General features: G+C 46.2%; 1 protein-coding gene across 2 annotated transcripts in view; it reads left to right on the plus strand.

Moving 5' to 3' along the window:
- GLS (glutaminase) overlaps nt 1–20,611 on the plus strand; it is a 380,288-nt gene that overhangs the window by 22,188 nt on the left and 337,489 nt on the right. For both annotated transcript variants that reach the window (XM_083153555.1, XM_083153554.1), the window contains exon 2: nt 14,832–14,928. In XM_083153555.1, the coding sequence (XP_083009681.1) occupies nt 14,832–14,928 (97 nt within the window). The remainder of the gene's footprint in view (nt 1–14,831; nt 14,929–20,611) is intronic.

The raw sequence follows: 20,611 nt of genomic DNA on the forward strand, positions 1-20,611 counted from the left end.
GTTAATTAATACGGATGCCATCCTATCGACTCATTTCAGCTTTGCTCTAATGGCATGGGTAATGATGTACATAATTAAATACTGTATTATTTGCACAGCACTTTCATATGGTGGCATTATATAGTTACATAGTATGTAGGGTTAAATAAAGACTTGCGTCCATCTAGTTCAGCCTAGATTTATAATAGCTTGTCCCTTGTAATATAGAATGCGCTAGTATTTTAGAGAAGGATTATGTTACTTATTTGTACCCATGGATATGTTTATGCAGCCTTATTTTCTCTACCGTCCAATGGGATACTGGGTTCACTACTATGGGGGGGATAGAGTTCCTCCGCAGGAGAGACAGGCACATTAAAGCTTTCAGTGTGGGTGCACTGGCTCCTCCCCTCTATCTCCCTCCACTAGTCAGTTTAGAAAAATGTGCCTCAGGAGAGGCAGTGCTTCTGGATGCTCCAGAGGAGTTTTCATCAGTTTTATTTTAGTTTGTTGTTTTGGGGCTCTGCTTGCAGACCTAAGCAGCTGTCCTGCTTTGGAAAGCCAGGGGAAGGGTCAGTCACCAGCCTCTTAAGGAGCAGAGCTGACCCTGCTGCATGACTTTGTCCTGAGTGGGGCATGTCACCGCCAGCACTGCGCTGAGCGAGCAAGCCCACCAGCTGCCGCACACCCTGGGCGCAGGTCTGAAGACATCTGTGGTGAGTATGCTTCGGAGTGCCCGTTAGGTGCTACTCCGACAGCTTGTGTGGCAAAATGGCGGGCGGTAGTAGCGGCGCGCGAACCCCCCCCATCACACTGGCATGGGTGATAGCTGCTGGACCGCCAGGGCTAGTCATGTTTTGTTTTATATGTGAAAACACTGTATGCCAGTATAATCTATGGAAGCACCAGCTCCGTGTAAAGGGGGCGGGGCTTCACTCAGAGCGGGACCAGACTCTGCTGAGCGCGCTCTTTCAATGCTTCCTGCTTCTTTATGATCCCTGTGGTCGCCATTACAGCTCCTCGGTGGCGTGGTGGATTCAGATCCTTACAGCCGGCAGAGACAGCAAGTTGAAGGGCTATTTAGCGCTGCTTAGCTTTGTATTACATTATGTATGATTATAACACTGTTAGTTTGCAACCAGCTCTCTCTAATATGTGAGCTATGGTTTAAGGGTGTACTGGTCCCCCAAATAGCTCTGTATTTCTACCCCACTGGCTAGTTAAGACACACTGCAGATAGTCTCTGACACATAGTCTTCCAGATATGCACACAATATATGAGCCATGGGGTACATGCCGACATTATACATTATGTGCAGCAGTATACACTGCTGGAGTTTTGCTGAGTTTTGAGAGATGTGCAGAAAAGGTAGCCAGTAGACTTTTTACTCCACAGTTTTGACTATAAAAATGATTAAAATAATAAAAATAAGATTTTTTTTTATATATTCTTTGTATTTTTTGACATACTTTTATTAATTCAAAATGCCAGCATATACGCTAGTATGACAGGAAAGGATGTGCCTCACCCCACCGCACGCCACTGGAGTCTTCACTGAAGCCTTTTACTATATATACTAACAGTGTGAGTACACTGTGTGTGTGTATGATTTTGTGTGGTACAGGTGCAGCTTCATCATGGTGAAGAAATTGACCTGTATTGTATGCAGCACTAAGTTCATACCAACTTCACAGTCACAGGTTACCTGTGAACCGGGTATGACACTACAGCCAAGTGGTGTGGCCACTCCGGTCAGTGGTGTACCCCCACAACTGGTTGGTGGGTCGCAGGTTGATAGTCAGGAACCTGCATGGGCCAGCGGCATTAAAACACTGCTGGATGCAGTCTCTTCCCAGCTGTCTACTAATACTCAGCAGACCCAGAGGGTACAGAAAGAATTGGCCATTTTGTCTGCAAAGATTGATTCTCACCCCTCCCCCTGCACAGCCTCAGAAAAGGCCTGCTACAGCAATGGCCCCTGATACTGAGGATGATGACATCTTAGAAGAAGGGGAGGAGGATTAAGAACAGGAAACTGTTCATCAACAGGCCCCAGCACATGGGTCGGAGCCCTTAATTAGAGCCATTAGAGAGGTTTTAGAACTTCCTCTGGAGAAACCCACTGAGGGGGATCCTTTCTTTATGACCCAGAAAAGACAGCCAGTGTATTTTCCAGAACAGGCAGAGTTAGGAAAAGCATTCAAGAGTGCTTGGCAGAACCCTGAAAAGAGGTTCCAGCTCTCAAGGAGGTTTGCTAAAGCATACCCTTTTGATCCTGCGGGACGTAAGAGGTGGGAGGAGCCACCTGTGGTGGACTCGTCAGTTTCTCGCCTTTCAATGAAGGTACTGCTACCAGGCCCGGGTGTAGCCACACTTAAGGACGGTGCAGATAGATGACTTGAAGCTATGCTCAAGTCCATGTACATGGCCAGCGGGGCTTCCCAACGCCCAGTGTTGGCCAGTTGTTGGATGGCCAAGGCCATTTATACTTGGTCCACACAAATCCAAGAGGGTTTGTTGGGGGACATGTCTGTGGCTCAGATAGGTGACCATCTATGTCACATTCAGGATACAGCAAGGGTGCGTTGGGAAGCACAAAAAGAATTGGGCGCAATAATTGCGCGCAATTCAGCCATGGCTGTGTCGGCCCGGAGGGCACTTTGGTTGCGTCAGTGGGTTGCTGATGTGGATTCAAAGAAAAGTGTTGAAAGCCTTCCTTTCACAGGCGATAGGCTCTTTGGACGTGAGCTTGTTGATTGGATTTCCAAGGCTATGGCAGGTAAATCCACTTTCCTCCCGTCAGCACCCACGGGCTGTCAAACGCCCTTTCACAGGTCCTTCCCAGCAGTCCTTTTGTGGGTCCAAATTCCGCCCCAAGGCCGGAGGTGCCTCCAATGCCAACAGAGGCACAAGAGGCAAATTTAGGAAGGCTATCCCCTCAGGCCACCAGGACCGTACAACTACCGCAGCGTCTACCAAGCCCGCTGCATGACGGGGTCCTCCCACCACGAGACATTCTCGAGGTGGGAGCCCGACTGTCACACTTCAGCCACATGTGGGATGGCTCGTGCCTAGATTCCTGGGCCAGGAGTCATCTTTCGCTAGGCTACAGGCTGGAGTTCGCCGGGCCCCCTCCCCGAAGATATTTCAAGTCGGCCCTTCCAGCCTCAATGGAGGATCGGATTCTCTTCCAGGGAGCCATTCACAGACTCCTCCAGTCAAAGGTGATTCTACCGGTTCCAAGGCAGGAACAAGGTCAGGGATACTATTCCAACCTGTTCCTTGTACCAAAACCGGACGGTTCAGTAAGGCCCATTCTGAATCTCAAAGGTAAAAAACAGTTACCGAAGTAACTGAAGGGGCGCCTGTGTGAGTTGTTACTGCCAGCAGCTGTCAAAAAAAGGGATTGTCAGTCCCTATAGAAAAATATATTGGAAAGGGTAGAGACTGCGCTTGAATTGATGACAGAGTAAGGTCAATTAAAAAGCAATTTAATTGTACAATAACACACTAAAAATAAGCAGAAAATTAAATGTGGTACACAATGGTATGGGAAGGGAAGGGGGGATATAAAAGCTGCATCCACTTATTGTAATGTCACCTTTGAGAGTCCACAGTTCAATGTGAGACTAGGAGATGGTTGGAAAGATTGACCTCTAGACCTGGCCAAAGCGGTGTTTCGATGGTACTTCCTCCAATTTTATAATGGGGGTGGCATTCCTCCCAATTGGAATATCAGAAGTGGTAATGAAGAGTCTGCTGGGTGACCCCGGGTGGGTGTTTAGATTCTGAATCTCAAATCACTGAACCCCTTTCTTCAGGTGTTCAAATTCAGAATGAAGTCTCTACGTTCGGTAATTGCCAGCCTGGAACAAGGGGAGTTCCTTGCCTCCATAGATGTGAAGAACGCCTACTTGCACATCCCGATTTGGCCCCCACATCAAATCTTTCTAAGATTTGCACTGGGAAACTACCATTACCAGTTTCAGGTGCTACCCTTCGGGCTGTCTACGGCCCCGCGCGTCTTTACAAAGGTAATGGCAGAAATGATGTCCCTTATCAGGATTCAAATGGTAAATGTGATACCTTACCTAGACGACCTGCTGATCAAGGCAGGATCGGAAGAGGCCTTAAGAAGTGCACTCAATCTTACCATGCAGCTTCTGAGAGACCACGGGTGGATCTTGAATATAACAAAATCCTCATTGATCCCGAGCCAAAGAATGGTGTTCCTGGGCATGATTCTGGACACGGTGGAACAAAAGGTGTTCCTGCCGGTCGAGAAGGCCACAGCAATCCAGCAACTGGTCAGAGAGGTGCTAACATACCCTCTGGTCCCAGTACACCTTTGCCTCCAACTGTTGTGAAAAATGGTGGCTTCCTTCGAAGCTATACAATATGCCCGATTTCACTCCAGAACATTCCAGCTGGATATTCTGGCAAAGTGGTCGGGGTCCCCCCTGCAAATGCACAGAAAGATTTCTTTGTCAGCACAGACCAAGCTTTCTCTACAGTGGTGGCACGCTTCTCCCAATCTCTTGGCAGGTCACTGTTTCCAGATCCAGGATTGGCTTCTGTTGACCACAGATGCTAGTCTACGAGGTTGGGGAGCTGTGATACAGGGAGTCCGTTTCCAGGGCAGATGGTCTCCATTGGAATCCAGGTTGCACATAAACAAGCTGGAATTAAGGGCTGTTTACTATGCTCTGTTACAGGCGGCGCCAATGTTACAGGGCAGAACGGTGCAAGTCCAGTAGGACAATGCAACCATGGTTGTGTATATCAACCACCAAGGAGGGACAAAGAGCATGCCTTGCATGACAGATGAACAAGATCTTCTCCTGGGCGGAGCACCATGTGATGGCCCCTTCGGCTATCTTCATACCGGGAGTCGGCAACTGGGAGGCAGACTTCCTAAGTAGTCATGATGACCACCCCGGGGAGTGGGGCTTACACCCACAAGTGTTCAGTGCCATCGTGGATCTGTGGGGGCTCCCTCAGATTGACCTCATGGCCTCGAGGCTGAATCACAGGGTGGTCCGATATTGTGCACGGACCAGGGATCCAGGGGCGGTAGCTGTGGATGCCCTGACTTGGTCTTGGGATTGCCGGCTGGTGTACCTGTTTTTACCGCTCCCATTGCTGGCGCGGGTGCTAAAGCGGATTCGGCATCAAATAGCAGAGGCCATTCTGGTGTCACCAGATTGGTTTCGAAGGGCCTGGTATGGGGACATTCAGACCATGCATGTGGAAGACCCGTGGCGTCTACCTCTAAGGAAAGAACTCCTCCAAGGACCGTTCGTCTATCAGGACTTACCGCGGCTGCGTTTAACGGCCTGGAGGTTGAGCTGCAGATTTTAGGCCACAAGGGACTACATCCTCCAGTCATTGCCACCATGAATAAAGCCAGAAAGCCTGTTACAGCTTCCCACTACCATCTCATATGGTGAAAATACGTGGCCTGGTGTGAGCAGAAAAGTTTACCACCAGCTGTGTTTCATCTGAACAGTTTGTTGAGATTTCTTCAGGCTGGTTTGGAGCTGGGACTCCATTTGGGTTCCTTAAAGGTCCATATCTCGGCTCTGTGAGTCTTCTTTCAAAAGAAGCTGGCGGCCTTACCTGAGGTACAGACTTTTCTACAAGGGGTCCTGAGGATTCAGCCCCCTTTTGTACCGCCCATTGTGCCTTGGGACTTGGACGTGGTTCTAACCTATATGCAGTCCTCTTGGTTTGATCCGTTGGAGGAGTCTGATTTAAAACATCTGACATGGAAGACTGTTGTCCTGCTGGCCTTAGCTTCGGTTATCTGAGCTTGGGGCACTGTCATGTAAGAGCGCTTACCTGGTGTTTCATGAGGATCGGGCAGAACTCAGGACGAGACCACAATTCCTACCGAAGGTTGTGTCTGTGTTCTACCTCAACCAACCTATTGTGTTCCCTTCAAGCTCGGCACATATGGATATACCTCCTTCCTTAGATGTGGTTCACACTCTCAGAGTGTACGTTAAGCGCACGGCTAGAATCCGAAAGACGGAGTCTCTTTGTGCTTTACAGAAGAAGGGCTCTCCTGCTTCTAAGCGGACCATAGCACGTTGGATACGCTGCACGATCCAACAGGCATATGCAAATGCTGGTTTGTCCCTTCCACCATCGTTGAAGGCTCATTCAACCAGATCAGTAGGGACTTCTTGGGCGGCTGCCTGTGGGGTCTCGGCCCTGCAGCTTTGCAGGGCCGCAACTTGGTCAGGTCATCACACATTTGTAAGATTTTACAGATTTGACACCCTGGCCAGGGAGGATTCACAGTTCGTACAAGTGGTTCCACAGCAGACTCTACACATACCTGCCCATTCTGGTAGCTTTGGGACCTCCCCATAGTAGTGAACCCAGTATCCCATTGGATGGTAGATAAAATAGGATTTTGGGTAACTACCAGTAAATTCTTTTCTCCTTCCTACTTCATGGCAGCCTTACAATGGGTTTACCCCTTATCTCCCAGTTTGTAGACAGGTAGTTTTTCTCTATGACGCTAGGATCCTCCTCTTGCTCCTCCTTCTGGTATATCTGCTCCCTCTCCCTGTACTCCCTCAGTCTTTTTCCTGTCTCCTTAGGAGTAGGTTAGGTGGTAGGTTTGGGATGCAGGGATGGCGGTGCCTATATTGCAGTGGCTATAGTGTCCGGGAAGCATGCTGGTGAGAAGCTTACAGCATAATGCTCCCGGCCGTACTCCCAGCGTCATGACCCGATTCCAGGAGCGGCGTGCGTTCCACAGGTATTAACCATGCGTTTCAACTAGCGGCGTGCGTTCCACGGCACTTCCCGCGCCTCTAGTGTTATTTAAGAGCCTGTCAGTAATGCTTGGTAGAAGCTGACTATCATGGAGGAAGCCTCTAAACCTCTCCTAGAGGACTGGTTATATTACTTTTTCATGGACAAGTAGTTAGTGAGTGTTTCTTTTTACTTTTAGTGTACCTTCTGCTAAGTAGAAAACATGCAAGAAGAAAGTGTTATCTAAGCAGTGCCCTGATTGTGACAAATATTTTGTGGGGAATCTAGAGGATTTATTTTGTGGAGAATGTACTAAAGCTAAATCTCCATTGCAAACACCACCTGCTCAATTATCTGAACTTATGGAGTGGATGAATAAAACTTTAGTGTCTAAAGATGAATTCTTTGCCAGTAATAAGAGGAGTAGGTCTCAGGCAAGCCTGGATCATGATTCAGATATGGTTCCGATATTGTCAGATGATGATGGGTCTTTTGCTTCTTCAGCTGAATCAGGGGAATTGATTGAGGATGATCGTAAATTTAATTTGGAGACCGTGGATTCAGTTTTAAAGAATTTGTATAAAACTTTGAATTACAGGTCGAGTATCCCGTATCCGAATATCCGTTATCCGAATTATTCCAAAAACCAGACATTCCAGAAAGTGAAATTTTTTTTTTTTGCTAAAAACTCACTGGGGACATTTGTAACAGCATCACTGGGGACATGATATGTAACTGGCACTATATATATGTGCAAGACAATGATTGCTTGGCATTCAAATTCAGTGCTGAGATAGTACACACATTTTGTTTCATGTTTTGAAACATTGTTTTTTGAACAAATAAAATATATTTGTGTGTATTTTATGTGGTAATAAAATATATTTGTGTGTATATTATGTGTTTATACAGCATAAATGCAAGATACTTCAAAATACATCATTGAAATATTAAAATATTCCGAAATATGGAATAATCCGTTATCCAAAATTCTCCTGGTCCCGAGCATTTTGGATAAGGGATACTCAACCTGTATAAGGAAACGGTAAAGGAAGAGAGTGCTAATCTTTTTGAAGATAGAGCCAAAAAGGGGAGACCCTTTCCTGTGCATAAAGTTGTGAAAGCTATTTTACAAAAGGAATGGCAAACTGCAGATACATGCATTGGTAGTTTAAAAAGAGTGGACAAAATGTGTCCTATAAAAGATGAAGATTTTCTTAAATGGGTTAATATTCCTAAGGTATCTGCTGTTGCAGAATTAACTACCAAAACTACAGTATTTGGTTCCGTTTATGCGTGCACACTTACAGGCAAGGTACAGGGGTAGGTTAAAGGACACATTTACTTACCTGAAAAGTAGCGCCTGATCTCCCTGCGCATCAGATCCCCCCTCTGCGTACCCTGCACTACCGTTGCCAAGGTAGTTTGAGCTTCCTCTCTCCTGCGCAGCTCCTCCAAATGGGCATAATCACATAGAGCCAACTCCAACCCACTCTGCCAAATCTCCATGTGTAAAACCCTCACAGGTGTCCTTAATGATGTTGTGGTATATGTAGGGGAGTTTATGAGTAAATATGAGGACACCTGTGAGCAAATTAACCATTTGTGCATTTGACCAAAGTTAGTTCTGGGCCAAATCACCCATCAGAACCTGGTCTGAAAAAAGTGCGATTTTTAGACCCCTAAAAAGTGCGATTTCCGTTTGCGCATGCCATTAAATAAGCGATTTGTATACTTTTCTGTGCGAAAACATCTGGATGCGATTTATTTGCGCACTTTTAGAAAGTGCGATTTATCGACAAAAAATTCGAAATACGGGAAACTGTGAAAATATCGCAAAAAAACACAAATCGCATTCTATTAAATGTCACCCAATGTGTCTTAAAAATATCAGAACATACTGTACTATACAACAATAAGCTACTATAAACATAGGTTGAACTAAATAAACGCAAGTCTTTATTCAGCCTCACCTACAATGTAACTATGTAAGGGAGGGGTGAGAGAAGGGGGGAGTCAGGCAGAGAGGGGTGAGAAAAAAGGGGGGGTCAGGTAGTAAATGCGTGCATGCTGGAGTTAACTGCTGGTATACTACTGCAAAACCCCCGCCAGCAGCCCTCACCTTAGGGACGCCGCTGGAGTCTTGTGCCCAGCAGCGGCAGGGAGAGGACCAGTGGCGGCGCAGTTATGAGAGCCCAGCAGGGCCGGGGATGAGAACAGGGCACCCGGCAAAAGCAGGTAGAGGACCAGCAGCGGCACAGTGATGAGACCTGGGCACCCGGCAGAGACAGGGAGAGCACCAGCGGAGTAAGTGACCGAAGGGGAAGATCAACCTGGAGGGGATCAGCCGGCTCTCCTTTACCAGTATGACAGCAGCAGAAGCTCGGCAGCAGACGGTACTCCAATGCTCTGCTCTGTAGCTGAGGACATGCGGCGTGGACAAAAAAGTGAGTCCACAGCAATTCATTGCTCCCGAATTTGCCCTGCTGTGACAAGAACCAGGTTTCCTCAGTGGCACCGCATGCTGTAGTGGGCCGCTTGTCATTGCTACCTGGTGGGGGGCAGAGGGCCAGGCAGGATTGGTTCATGGGCCACATCCAGCCCATGGGCCACCTGTTGCCCACCCCTGCAGTAGACAAACTTTCATCATACTAGTTGGTTGGATGGAATAAAAATCTAGGCCTGGATGGTGGAAAATTTAATTTGTAATTTACTGCCATCATCTGGAAATGGACAAAACTGTAGCTCAGACAAGGTACTGTAGTTTAAACAGTTTGATTTAATCAAATTGACTGGATGTTTTTGGCCATTTTGCTGGGTTTGTGAGCAAATTGCTGTTTGTAATTTGCTCCCATACTGTACCAGATTTTCAGTCCAACCAACCTAGTAGGATGAAAGTCCATTTAACATTGTTTCACTGTTCCATTTTTGCTTCTGTACTGTCTGAAGTTTTTAAATGTGACATTGCAGAGCCATATAATAATATATAAACAAGCAAACAAAAAAGGGGTACAAATAATATTAGTGGGTTTACCCATTGAAATGTATTTGGATATTACCCTTGATGTACTTGTGTTTATTTTGTTCTCATTAACTTGCTAAATTTCTTGCTCAATCTTCCATTAATAATATGCATTTTAGCATGATTTATCTTGATAGCTGGTACATATTCTGCTGTACTTGATGGAACAGAAGGGACCAAGTAGCTTCATTAAGCAGAACAGATGTCTATGTGTGACTGCCAGATAAGGGGCTACATCAACTAATCCTAACCTAGCATTTTAATGAATTACTGTCAGTTAAATGGTACAATTCATACAGATAGTGCATTTTGTGCTGAGTGCTACGGTTTCCTATACATTTTTTGATTCACGTTACCTGTTGTACATGAGTTTTTAGTCTCTTGAATGCATTGTCATTTTAGACTACAAGCCTTGTGTGTCATATAAATCATTTTTATAAAGGGTAACTTGCATTATTACTCTATTTTTTTGTGGACAATATTCTTCCTGTCTGTATTTTCAAGGTTTCATACTTTCACTGCCTCGTCTGGTGAATGTACAGATATCATTGTATGGTTGCTGATTAATTTTACAGATACTACTTCTGTTATTACCTGATGGGCAAGAAACACTTCACTTGTAATGCACATATGTATGTGTGTGGTAGATGGTCCCAGGGTCAACAATTTCTAGGTAGACCCCTAATAATGGTCGACAGCTAAAGGTTGATGTACATTGTCAACACAAGTTTTTCATGTTTAAAAAAAAAAAATGGTTTGGCAAGCGTACGTGGCTGAAACAGACTCCCAAAAATGTGAAAATCTCATGTTGACATTGATGGTCGACCATGTACGTCAACCTTTTGCGTGTGTCAACCTTCTGTCACTGTCCACCATTGGTGGTTGACCTAGTGACTGTTGACCAAGACATTGTCTATCATCTATACCAGAACCATGTATGTGTGTAGATAATACAGATATGACAACATACTGTACATCTTGGCTTCAGTTGCAGCATTTCTTTCTTTCTTTCTTTCCCTTTGTTTTTTTTCTTAAATGTGTCTTGGTGGCAATGTACGTATCGTATTCGCCTACAGAGCTTTTTTAACTTTAACTGTTCTTTGCTGGTCATGTGAATTCATAGGAAGAAGGAGGTTATGATGTCACAGTACTTAAACAGCAGACCTAAGGGCTGCTTCTGGTTCACTCTTAAGGCTCATACACACTAGGTGATCTTCAGCTGAAAATACCCTAGTGTGTATGCACCAGCGATGGCCGACTCGCGATGATGCACGCTCCTGCATCATTGCTAGCGAAGGTGGGGAGACGGCTGGTTTTACCAGCATATCTAGAGATAATAGCTGGTTTTGCCATACTTACCCGGCCTGGCCACCATCCTGCACATATGTCCTCGCTGGTCCGCCCTGCTCTGCCGCACCCCTCGAGCCCTGCTCCACTACTCCCCTCCAGCCCTCCTCAGCCCACCCTCCCCCTTCTCTTATGGAGCATTACACTGGTCATCAATGTTTTATTGTTTAAGCCAGTAACATATTCATTGCTGGCACAGGCCAGAAATGTATATATTACTGGTACCACTGGGCACCAATGTATATTTATTAGCCAGTGGGGCTGGTGATGGTTACACTCAGTAAATGGATGGACCTCTCCTGCATTTAGCCTTGCCAGGGGGATGAGGCAGGGGGGCCTGCTTTCCCCTGTCCTGTTCGCCTTGGCGATTGAGCCGTTGGCTTGTTAATTGAGGCAACACCCAGAGTTCATAGGATTCGAGTCGGGAGAATGTAGGGACAAGGTCTCACTGTATGCTGATGACCTTTTTAATATACTTGTCAGATTACGCATCGTCCCTGCCGGTGGTTTTAAAGCTGATTGAGAAATTCGGAGACTTCTCTGGCTGTCAACTGGACAAAATCTATTATTTTCCCAGCAGGTCCTCCGTCAAAGTTCTTTCCACTCCCCCCTTTGCTGCTGCAATGGGCACTGAAAAATATCTAGGTGTCAATGTGTCCTGGGACCCAGAAGATTTTGTGCAACTTATTGTTATACACCGTTTTACCGGGCATAGGTCCATAGTACTGTATGTAAAGACACTGTCGATTTATGCGCCTAGTAAATATCTAGCTAATGAGAAATTAGAATGTATGGGTAAAATATCCGCGAGAACTGGACAACCCAAGATGATTTGGTATCCAGTTGCTTTAGTTACCCGAATCAGGACACAGACAGCGATGTATTATAAATATGGGCTCCCCTGCACAGAGAGAATCAGAAAATCGCAAATATGGGCCGACATCTGTAAAACCTTACTCGGCCCCCCACATAGGCCATCCAACGAGGAATTTCTAAATTTGATATTTGTAATTGATATAGAATTGAGTCTCCGTTTTTCCTTGGGGCGATTGACAAGCGCAGTATTTTTAAGTATGTCAATGTAATTATTTACTTTTGTTTGTAATGTCTTTGTCTATTTTTTAATAAGGAAAATAAATAAATATTAAAAGATAAAAAAAATGCATTCAAATTGATTATCTATTGACTAATGTGTTACGAGATGCATGTATGGACAAGTCTGATCTGTTTAGTGCTTCTAAATGTATAAGTGTAAGAGCCCTCAGAGCATAACTAACCCTGGACTCTTTGAACCAGTGCTAAATGGGGGGGGGGGGGGGGGGGACATAGAGGTCCCTGTATTTTTTAAACACTGGGCTCTACTAGTCAGTAATGCCACATCTGGGGCCACTATTATATTGGTTCCTGCGACATATTGCAGCTCCCCCTTAGCTAGTATGCCCTGGCCGGGGTCCCTGAGGAAATGGGGGGACTCCAATAAAGGGTCCCCCTCCAGGGCAGCCAAGAGCCAGGGCTGAAGCTTGGTGCTAAGCCTAGCACCCGTTGGTGCTGAGTTCATAACAATGTTGCGTAAAAACAAGAATATTAAAGTAAGGTTTTATTAAACACCCGTACACACACACATACCTCCTCACACACCCACATGAATACTTTAATTGGTACTTGTTTCGTAGCACGGCGCCCAATTTCAGTACGTACGGTACCGTAGTGAAATCGCATCGCATGTCACGTTCTTGTGGCATGCAATGCGATTTAAGTACCGTTCCCGCTCCCCGTCATTCCCACCCAGTTAGATCCACTCAGAATCATTCTGAGGGTATTTTCTGACAGGAGTGGAAGCATCCCTTAGAGTTGCTGGTGAACTATTGAAAGTTTATGAATCCCGTGGTGTGGAGATCCCGTCATGCTGACGGCTTGGAGGCAGCTGCAGTGGCAGCACGGTCCTGTGTGCCAGAGGGGTTAGGTTTCCTGAAATTACCCCATCCACCTCTGTTGGCATTAGAGGCACCTCTGGCCCTGGAGCGGAACCGAGTCCCGCGAAAGGACTGCTGGGTAGGCAAGGTAAATGGACGTTTTGGCGCAGGAGGGGCTGATGGAAGAAAAGTGGACTTACCAGCCGTAGCCTTGGAGATCCACTCATCCAGCTCACTCCCAAAAAGCTTCTCCCCCTGAGAAGGGGATACTCTCCACACTGCGTTTGGAGTCCACGTCCGCCACCCACTGTCGCAGCCACAGGACCCTCCGGGCTGAGACCGCCATTGCAGAGTTACGGGCATTTATGGCCCCCAATTCCTTCTGGGCCTCACATAGGACCTTTGCCGTGTCCTGAATGTGACGCAGATTTTCACCTATCTGCGCCACCGACATGTCCCCCAGCAAACCTTCCTGGATCTGGGTGGACCACGTGTGAATGGCCTTAGCCATCCAACAACTGGCCAGTACGGGACGCTGAGAGGCCCCACTAGCCATATACATCGACTTGAGAGTGGTCTCCTATCAGCCCCGTCCTTAAGGGTGGAAACACCCGGGACCGGTAGAAACGCCTTTTTAGAAAGGCGTGAAACTGAGGAGTCCACAACGGGAGGCTCCTCCCACAATTTTCTACCTGCAGGTTCAAAAGGGTATGCATTTGCGAACCTCTTTGTGAGCTGGAACCTCTTCTCCGGGTTTTTTCCAGGCGTTTTTGAAAACACCCTCTAGTTCCGCCTGCTCTGGGAAACACACAGACTGCTTTTTCTGTGTCATAAAGAAAGTCACCCTCTGTGACTTCCTCCAGAGGGAGCTCTAAGACCTCCCTAATAGCTCTGATAAGAGGCTCAGGGCCATGTACTGGTGCCTGTTCTTGTACAGGCTCCTGATCCTGCAACTCCCCCCCCCCCCTCATCAAGTATATCATCCTCATCTGTATCAGGGGCCACAGCCGACAAGGGCCTTTTCTGAGGCTGGCTAGACTTGCTGGGAAAAGGAGTGATGATATCCACTCTAGCTGACAGGATGGCTAAATCCTTCTGCACCCTCTGAGTCTGCTGTGTATTAGCAGCTAGCTGGGATGAGACTGAGTCTAACAGCGTTTTAATGCTGCTGGCCCATGCGGGCTCATTATCTCCATGTGACACCCCACTATATTGTGGGGGCACACCACTAGCCAGAGGGGTAGTCCCACTAGGCTGTGGAGACATACAGGTAACCTGTGACTGTGAGGCAGGGATAATGAATGGGGTAGTGAAGTGAAATCCCCAGGAGACACTAGAGCCACCAGAGTCAACTGCTCTGGTAGTTTTCCCTTCTGCTCCACGGGAGGTTTCTGTCCTCCCTGAGCTCGCCTTAGGACACCTGCGTTACGGTTTGACAGGTGTACCGCCCCAGTCAAACTCCCCACCTGCCACAGACTGTAGCTTTGGGTGATGTCTAGGTAGTCGGTAAGAGAGAGAGATAGAGTGTGTTTGTGTGTGTGTCAGTCACGTGGGGCTGTGAAGGGGAATTTGACAGCATTTTTAGAAGTGGGTCCTGGGCCTCCACCAGCCTTAATATGGCCCTGTGTGTATGAAATTATAGATGCCCTTAAAATGTACAGTATGTTCTTTTTGCACTTGAACACAAAAAGTTATTTTTCTTGATAGGAGATCTGTTAAATAACTTTTGGAGGAGAAAAAATATATAATTACTGTTAACTGTAATATACAATATTAATCTTGCTGAAATGTGTTTGTGCAGAAAGAATAAACAAGGACTCTTACCAAGCCTGGAAGATTTGCTGTTCTACACGATTGCTGAAGGACAAGAAAAAATTCCAGTCCACAAATTCATCACTGTAAGTTTTCATTTAGCAAAATTTGCCCCTTTAGCAGAAGTGGTCAACTTCTGGCAAAGTATTAAATATAAATGTCTGAATGAACGTCTAAGCTTGTGTAATGTATTGGACTGCACTGCAAATTGGGTTCCCAAAAGCCTGACTCTTTTTTTGTCGATTTCTGCAGTGATAATGGGCACCCACAACATTCTCATCTAATGGAAAAACAAATGAAATAGCTCCTGTCATGCACCCATCACTTACGCGTCCTAAAAACAATTGAATCCCCCCAGCCATTGTATGATTTCCAATTGACAAGTCCTTATTTATCAAAATTTTAATTGCTTCAAATTGCTCTTGTGGTGTTCTCCGGATCGCAGCACGGAGATATGCTGACAGATACATTGCACATTTTTATTTTTTTAGCACTTTTCAGTGTTAAACAATTAACAATTAACCTCTTGGCAAACCTGGAGTATTTTGTATCCCAGGGGAGAGGGCCTATTTCACTTTTATCTTTGTTTATTAACCATCATTTATATATCAAATTCACAATATGCAGCACGTAGCAGAATTTGTTTACATCAGGTCCTGCACCAGTTAAGTTTAACAATGTGTTTTTGCAAATAAAAAATTCAAATGTTGTTGGGAACCAGTTAAACTACCAGTATGTTTTTGTAATGTTGTTGGGGAATCAAAATACCTGGATGAATACCACATCAAATACATAGTGGAGACACCCATCTATTTCAACTGTAATTTACATTAAGTGACATGGTCTCTACTAACAAATATAAAATTACCAATGTGCAAAATGGTGAACAAAGTGTGAGTGAATTAAAATACTGGATCCACCATAAATTGTCTTACTCAGTATTATTATAATACATTTTTCTATATAATAATTTATTAATTATATATGTATTAGGTACTTGTGTATTATCACGGCGCCCATCGCATTGCATACCACTAAATAAGGTATGCGATGGTACAGATGGGGCCAGGCTCTTCTTTGCTGGCGCGTCTCAGTTTCCGTCGGTGGGGCGACGGGAACCCTGTCCGTCTCCGTTTCAGGGAGACGGACAGGGTTAGGGGGGGGGTGCAGGGAGGCGGCGGGGACCCCGGGTGACCGCTGAATCGATGGAAGCGCCGTCAGAAGGGGACGCGCGCGCATCCCCTTCTCGCTGTACAGATGGCGGCTGGCGGGGGATGGCGGCTGGCGTCACCATCGCCATCCCCTGCAAGGATGAGTCCTGCCCCATCTGTATGTGATGCAATGTGATTTCCTCTACCTCCCCCATGGCAGCCAACACCTGTGGGTTATCTCCCTTCTGGGTAGTACTTGGAAAGGAAAAAAGACATCCGGCCCCTATATAAGGCTCCTCCTCCTGGGCCTCCTTGTCTTTTTTCCTTTCCAGCAGGGTAGTGCATGGAGCAGCAGGTGGAAAAATCCTGCAGGAAAGGTGATGGCTTACCCCAGCGACGAAACCGCTATCCCCGACGCCCAGAGCGCACCGGGGATTGAGTGAAGGTGGTGCCGGCCTTCAGAGGTATGACAAACCTCGGGTGCTGCATGCCGCTTTCTAGTGGAGTTGGCTCAAGCGGCGGCGTCCTCAGGCGGCACGAGGGCTTACAGTGGTGCGCGCCTGGTCCGGGTTAATCAGTGCGTGAGACCGGACGGACGTCTTAGGGGGCGCGGCGCATAAGTATGACGCGGCGGCACACGGAAGACGCTGGAGTCTCTGTGTGCTGCTGCAAGCGCGCTGTTGCCGGAAGGACCTATACCCAGTACAGCCAGCCAAACAGTAAGTACGGCTGGCGTCCATCTGCAGGATACACGCAGTGGCAGTATTCATGCGGGGCTAACTTATATGTGTTGTTAGCAGGTAACTGAAAGTCATTATGGAGGAAGAGAAACGGCCAGTCGTTAAGAAATCGGGGTAAGCCAACTGTAAGCCGGGTGTAAACCTGTATCATTAAGGGGGAGTGTGGCTTTGAGCTAAACACTCGGTATGTGTCTTTGCTACAGGTCTGATTCCAGCAAGGATAAAGGGGACCTTAAAGCAAAACACAAAAAAATGCACGTGGCTAAATGTCTGATGTGCACAAAGGATTTACCTGACAATAATATTGGCAGTGTGTGTGAGCAATGCAAATCACCTCAGATACCCCTAACCCAGATGACGGGTTTAGTCGACATGCTCAGAGTGGCGCTGACTGACACATTTGTAACCAAAGAAGACCTGGTTAGAGCCACAAGCAAAAGAAGCAGGGCAGTGTCAAGTGAAGGCTCTGCAGGCTCAGCAGAGGAATTTGAGGCTGGGGCTCTGGCAGATGAAGAAGAGGTGATAGCTGATAAATCAGACTCAGATTTTAACCCAGACATGGTGGAAAATCTGATACTATTAATACATAAATCTCTGGAGATAGAGGATAAACAGGAGAGCATGCTGCCTCAAGATCTCTTATTTAAGGATAAAAAGAAAAAAGGGAAATGTTTTCCATTATCGCAAACTCTTAAAGATGCAGTCGCAGAAGAATGGAAATTCCCAGACAAAAAGGTCTCAGTGCCTTTAAAAATTAATAAAATGTACCCATTCCAGAGTGACCAAGTTGCAACTTGGGAAGAACTACCCAAAGTAGATGCAGCAATAGCAAGAATTTCTAAGAAAACAACACTTCCCTTGGAAGATGCAAATATATTTAAAGATCCGATGGAGCGGAGAATAGAGTTAGGTTTAAGGAAACAGCACTTAACCACGGGAGCAGCCTTAAAGCCAGCGGCATCTATGGCTATAACATCAAGAGTCCTTAGAGGATGGGGTCAGCAGTTAGAAGTCGACTTACTGGATGGGATCAAAAGATCTGAAATACTAAAGGGTGTACAAAACATACAACTAGCGATAGAATTTCTTTGTGAAGCTTCGATGGACTCTCTGAGGTTGGCGGCAAGGGCGAATGCCACAGCTGCAGTGGTGAGACGAGCACTTTGGCTCAAACCCTGGGCTGCGGATGTACAGTCCAAAAACAAGTTGCTAACGTTACCTTTTCAAGGTGATTACTTATTCGGAGCTCAGTTGGATGAGATAATAACGAAAATCTCTGGAGGAAAATCGGTATGGCTACCGCAGGACAGAGCGACAAGAAAGGGTGCTACGAATAAGCAGTTCAAATATCAGCCTCAAGACTATAAAGAAGCTAGAGCCTATCGCGCGGGTAGAGGCTACAGAAGAGGAAATTGGTCATCAAGATCCAATTTTCGTGGCCAAAGGGGAAGAGAAAACAGATTTTTCTCCAAACAGAATACCCAATGACGCCAGTCCACAGACTGTGGGGGCCAGGCTACTCCATTTTGCAAAAATTTGGGAGAACTCTACATCGGACAAATGGGTTCGAGAAGTGGTAACAGAAGGTTACAAAATAGAGTTCAAAAACAAACCAGGGAGGTTCTTTACAGAATCACCGGTGCCCAAAGAAAAAGCAGAAAGGGAAGCTCTACTATCCAGCCTCCAAGTCATGATACAGCAGAAAGTGGTAGTGAAAGTACAAAAATCACAAGTAGGAGAAGGCTGGTACTCCCGTTTCTTTGTAGTCCGAAAAGCAACGGGAGGATTCAGAACAATACTAGATCTAAGAAGATTAAACCGGTTCATTCATGTAAGGGCATTCAAAATGGAAGCGGTGAAGACAATCCTACCAGATCTAAGTCAAGATATGTTCATGACAGCCATCGACTTAAAAGATGCCTACCTCCATGTACCAATTTACATAGGGCATCAAAAGTTTCTACGCTTCTCAGTCGGCGGGATAAGCTACCAGTTTACGGCACTCCCGTTTGGACTGGCAACCTCCCCAAGAACGTTCACAAAAGTCTTGGTAATTGTGATAGCAGTGCTAAGAAGGCAAGGCATAATGTTATGGCCCTATCTGGACGACATATTGATCGTAGCAAGGTCAAGGGAACAGGCAGTCGACCACACACAGAGGGTGTTGGAGTGCCTAAGAGACCACGGTTGGTTGATAAACTTGCTAAAAAGCAAATTGGTGCCGTCAAACCAAAGAGATTATTTGGGAGTGACAATAGACACAAGGTTAATGAATGTAAAATTAACCAAGGAGAGGCAAAAGAAGATAATAAGCTTCTTAAAATCGATGAGGAAGAAATCGATAGTCTCATCAGAAATGTGTATGAAAGCACTGGGTCTGATGTCGGCAGCACTAGAGACTGTTCCTTGGTCCAGGTTCCATATGAGAAAAATGCAGAGATGTTTTCTATCTCAATGGGATGGAAACAGCAAGAACCTGACACAAAGAATTGTGCTGGGAAGCAGAGCAAAAGAGGACCTGAGATGGTGGTCGGACGTAAGCCGATTGGACAGCGGAAAATCTTTCGCCATGGCACAACAAGTGGTGGTAACTACAGATGCCAGCCAGACAGGTTGGGGAGCGACATGCGACCAGCATATGACGCAAGGTTTATGGCCATCCAAATTTCAGACAGCACACTCGAACTTGAGGGAGATGCGAGCAGTATATCTGGCTTGCAAGGAGTTCGACCACAACCTAAAAGACAAGGACGTGGTGATACGTTCAGACAACAGCACAGTAGTCTCCTACATAAACAAGCAAGGAGGCACGAGGAGTCAACATATGATGAAGGAAATAGAGAAATTGTTAATCTGGGCCGAAAACAACGTGCAGAGTATGTCAGCAGTATTTCTGGCAGGGAAGGACAACACCCTGGCAGACGGGCTCAGCAGAACTACATGTGTTCCAGGAGAATGGAGTCTGAACAAAGAGGTCTTCGAAACCCTGGTAGGGAAATGGGGGCTTCCAGAAGTGGATCTCATGGCCACAAGAGAAAACAGGAAGGTCATGAAGTACTTCTCAAGGTTCAAAGAACATCAAGCGTCACAAATAGATGCTCTGACTTGCAAATGGCCAAAGGGATTGGCGTATGTCTTTCCTCCCCTTCCTATGATACCAAGGTTGCTAAGGAAGATACAAAAAGAAGAGACAACGGTGATAGCAATATTACCATATTGGCCAAGGAGACCTTGGTTTCCGAAGTTGCTTCAGATGGCAATAGACAAGCCCTGGAAACTACCACAAAGGCCAGACTTGTTGATACAAGGGAAAGTTCAGTCCCCGCAACTAGAGTCGTGGAGCTTGACGGCGTGGCTGTTGAGGTCAGAAACTTAAAAAGGAGAGGTTTCTCAGGGACCGTGATTAACACACTGCTGAAAGCGAGGAAAGAGTCCACCTCAAAATCTTATTATAAGGTATGGAAGAAGTACAGTTTTTGGTGTGCGGAAAATCAGCAGTCTCCTGGGGAAATACCAGGGATTCTGGGATTCTTACAAGGGGGACTAGAAAAGAAACTGTCTCTGAGTACAATAAAGGTACAGATTTCGGCACTGGCAGCTATGCTCGATAAGAATATAGCAGAAAACAAGTATGTTAAAAGATTTATACAGGCAACCAGAAAGATAAGACCAACTTTCAAAAACCCTCTAGCACCATGGGACTTGAACATGGTCCTTAAAACATTAATGGACAAACCTTTTGAACCCCTAACGGAGGTTCCTCTAAAGTACCTGAACTGGAAGGTGGCATTCCTGGTGGCCATAACGTCGGCCAGGAGGGTGTCCGAATTACAGGCCCTATGGGCGGAAGAGCCATTTTTAAACTTTTTCGAAAGTAA

Source organism: Crinia signifera, chromosome 7 (assembly GCF_055691185.1).
Source record: "Crinia signifera chromosome 7, ASM5569118v1, whole genome shotgun sequence".
Classification (NCBI taxonomy): domain Eukaryota; kingdom Metazoa; phylum Chordata; class Amphibia; order Anura; family Myobatrachidae; genus Crinia; species Crinia signifera.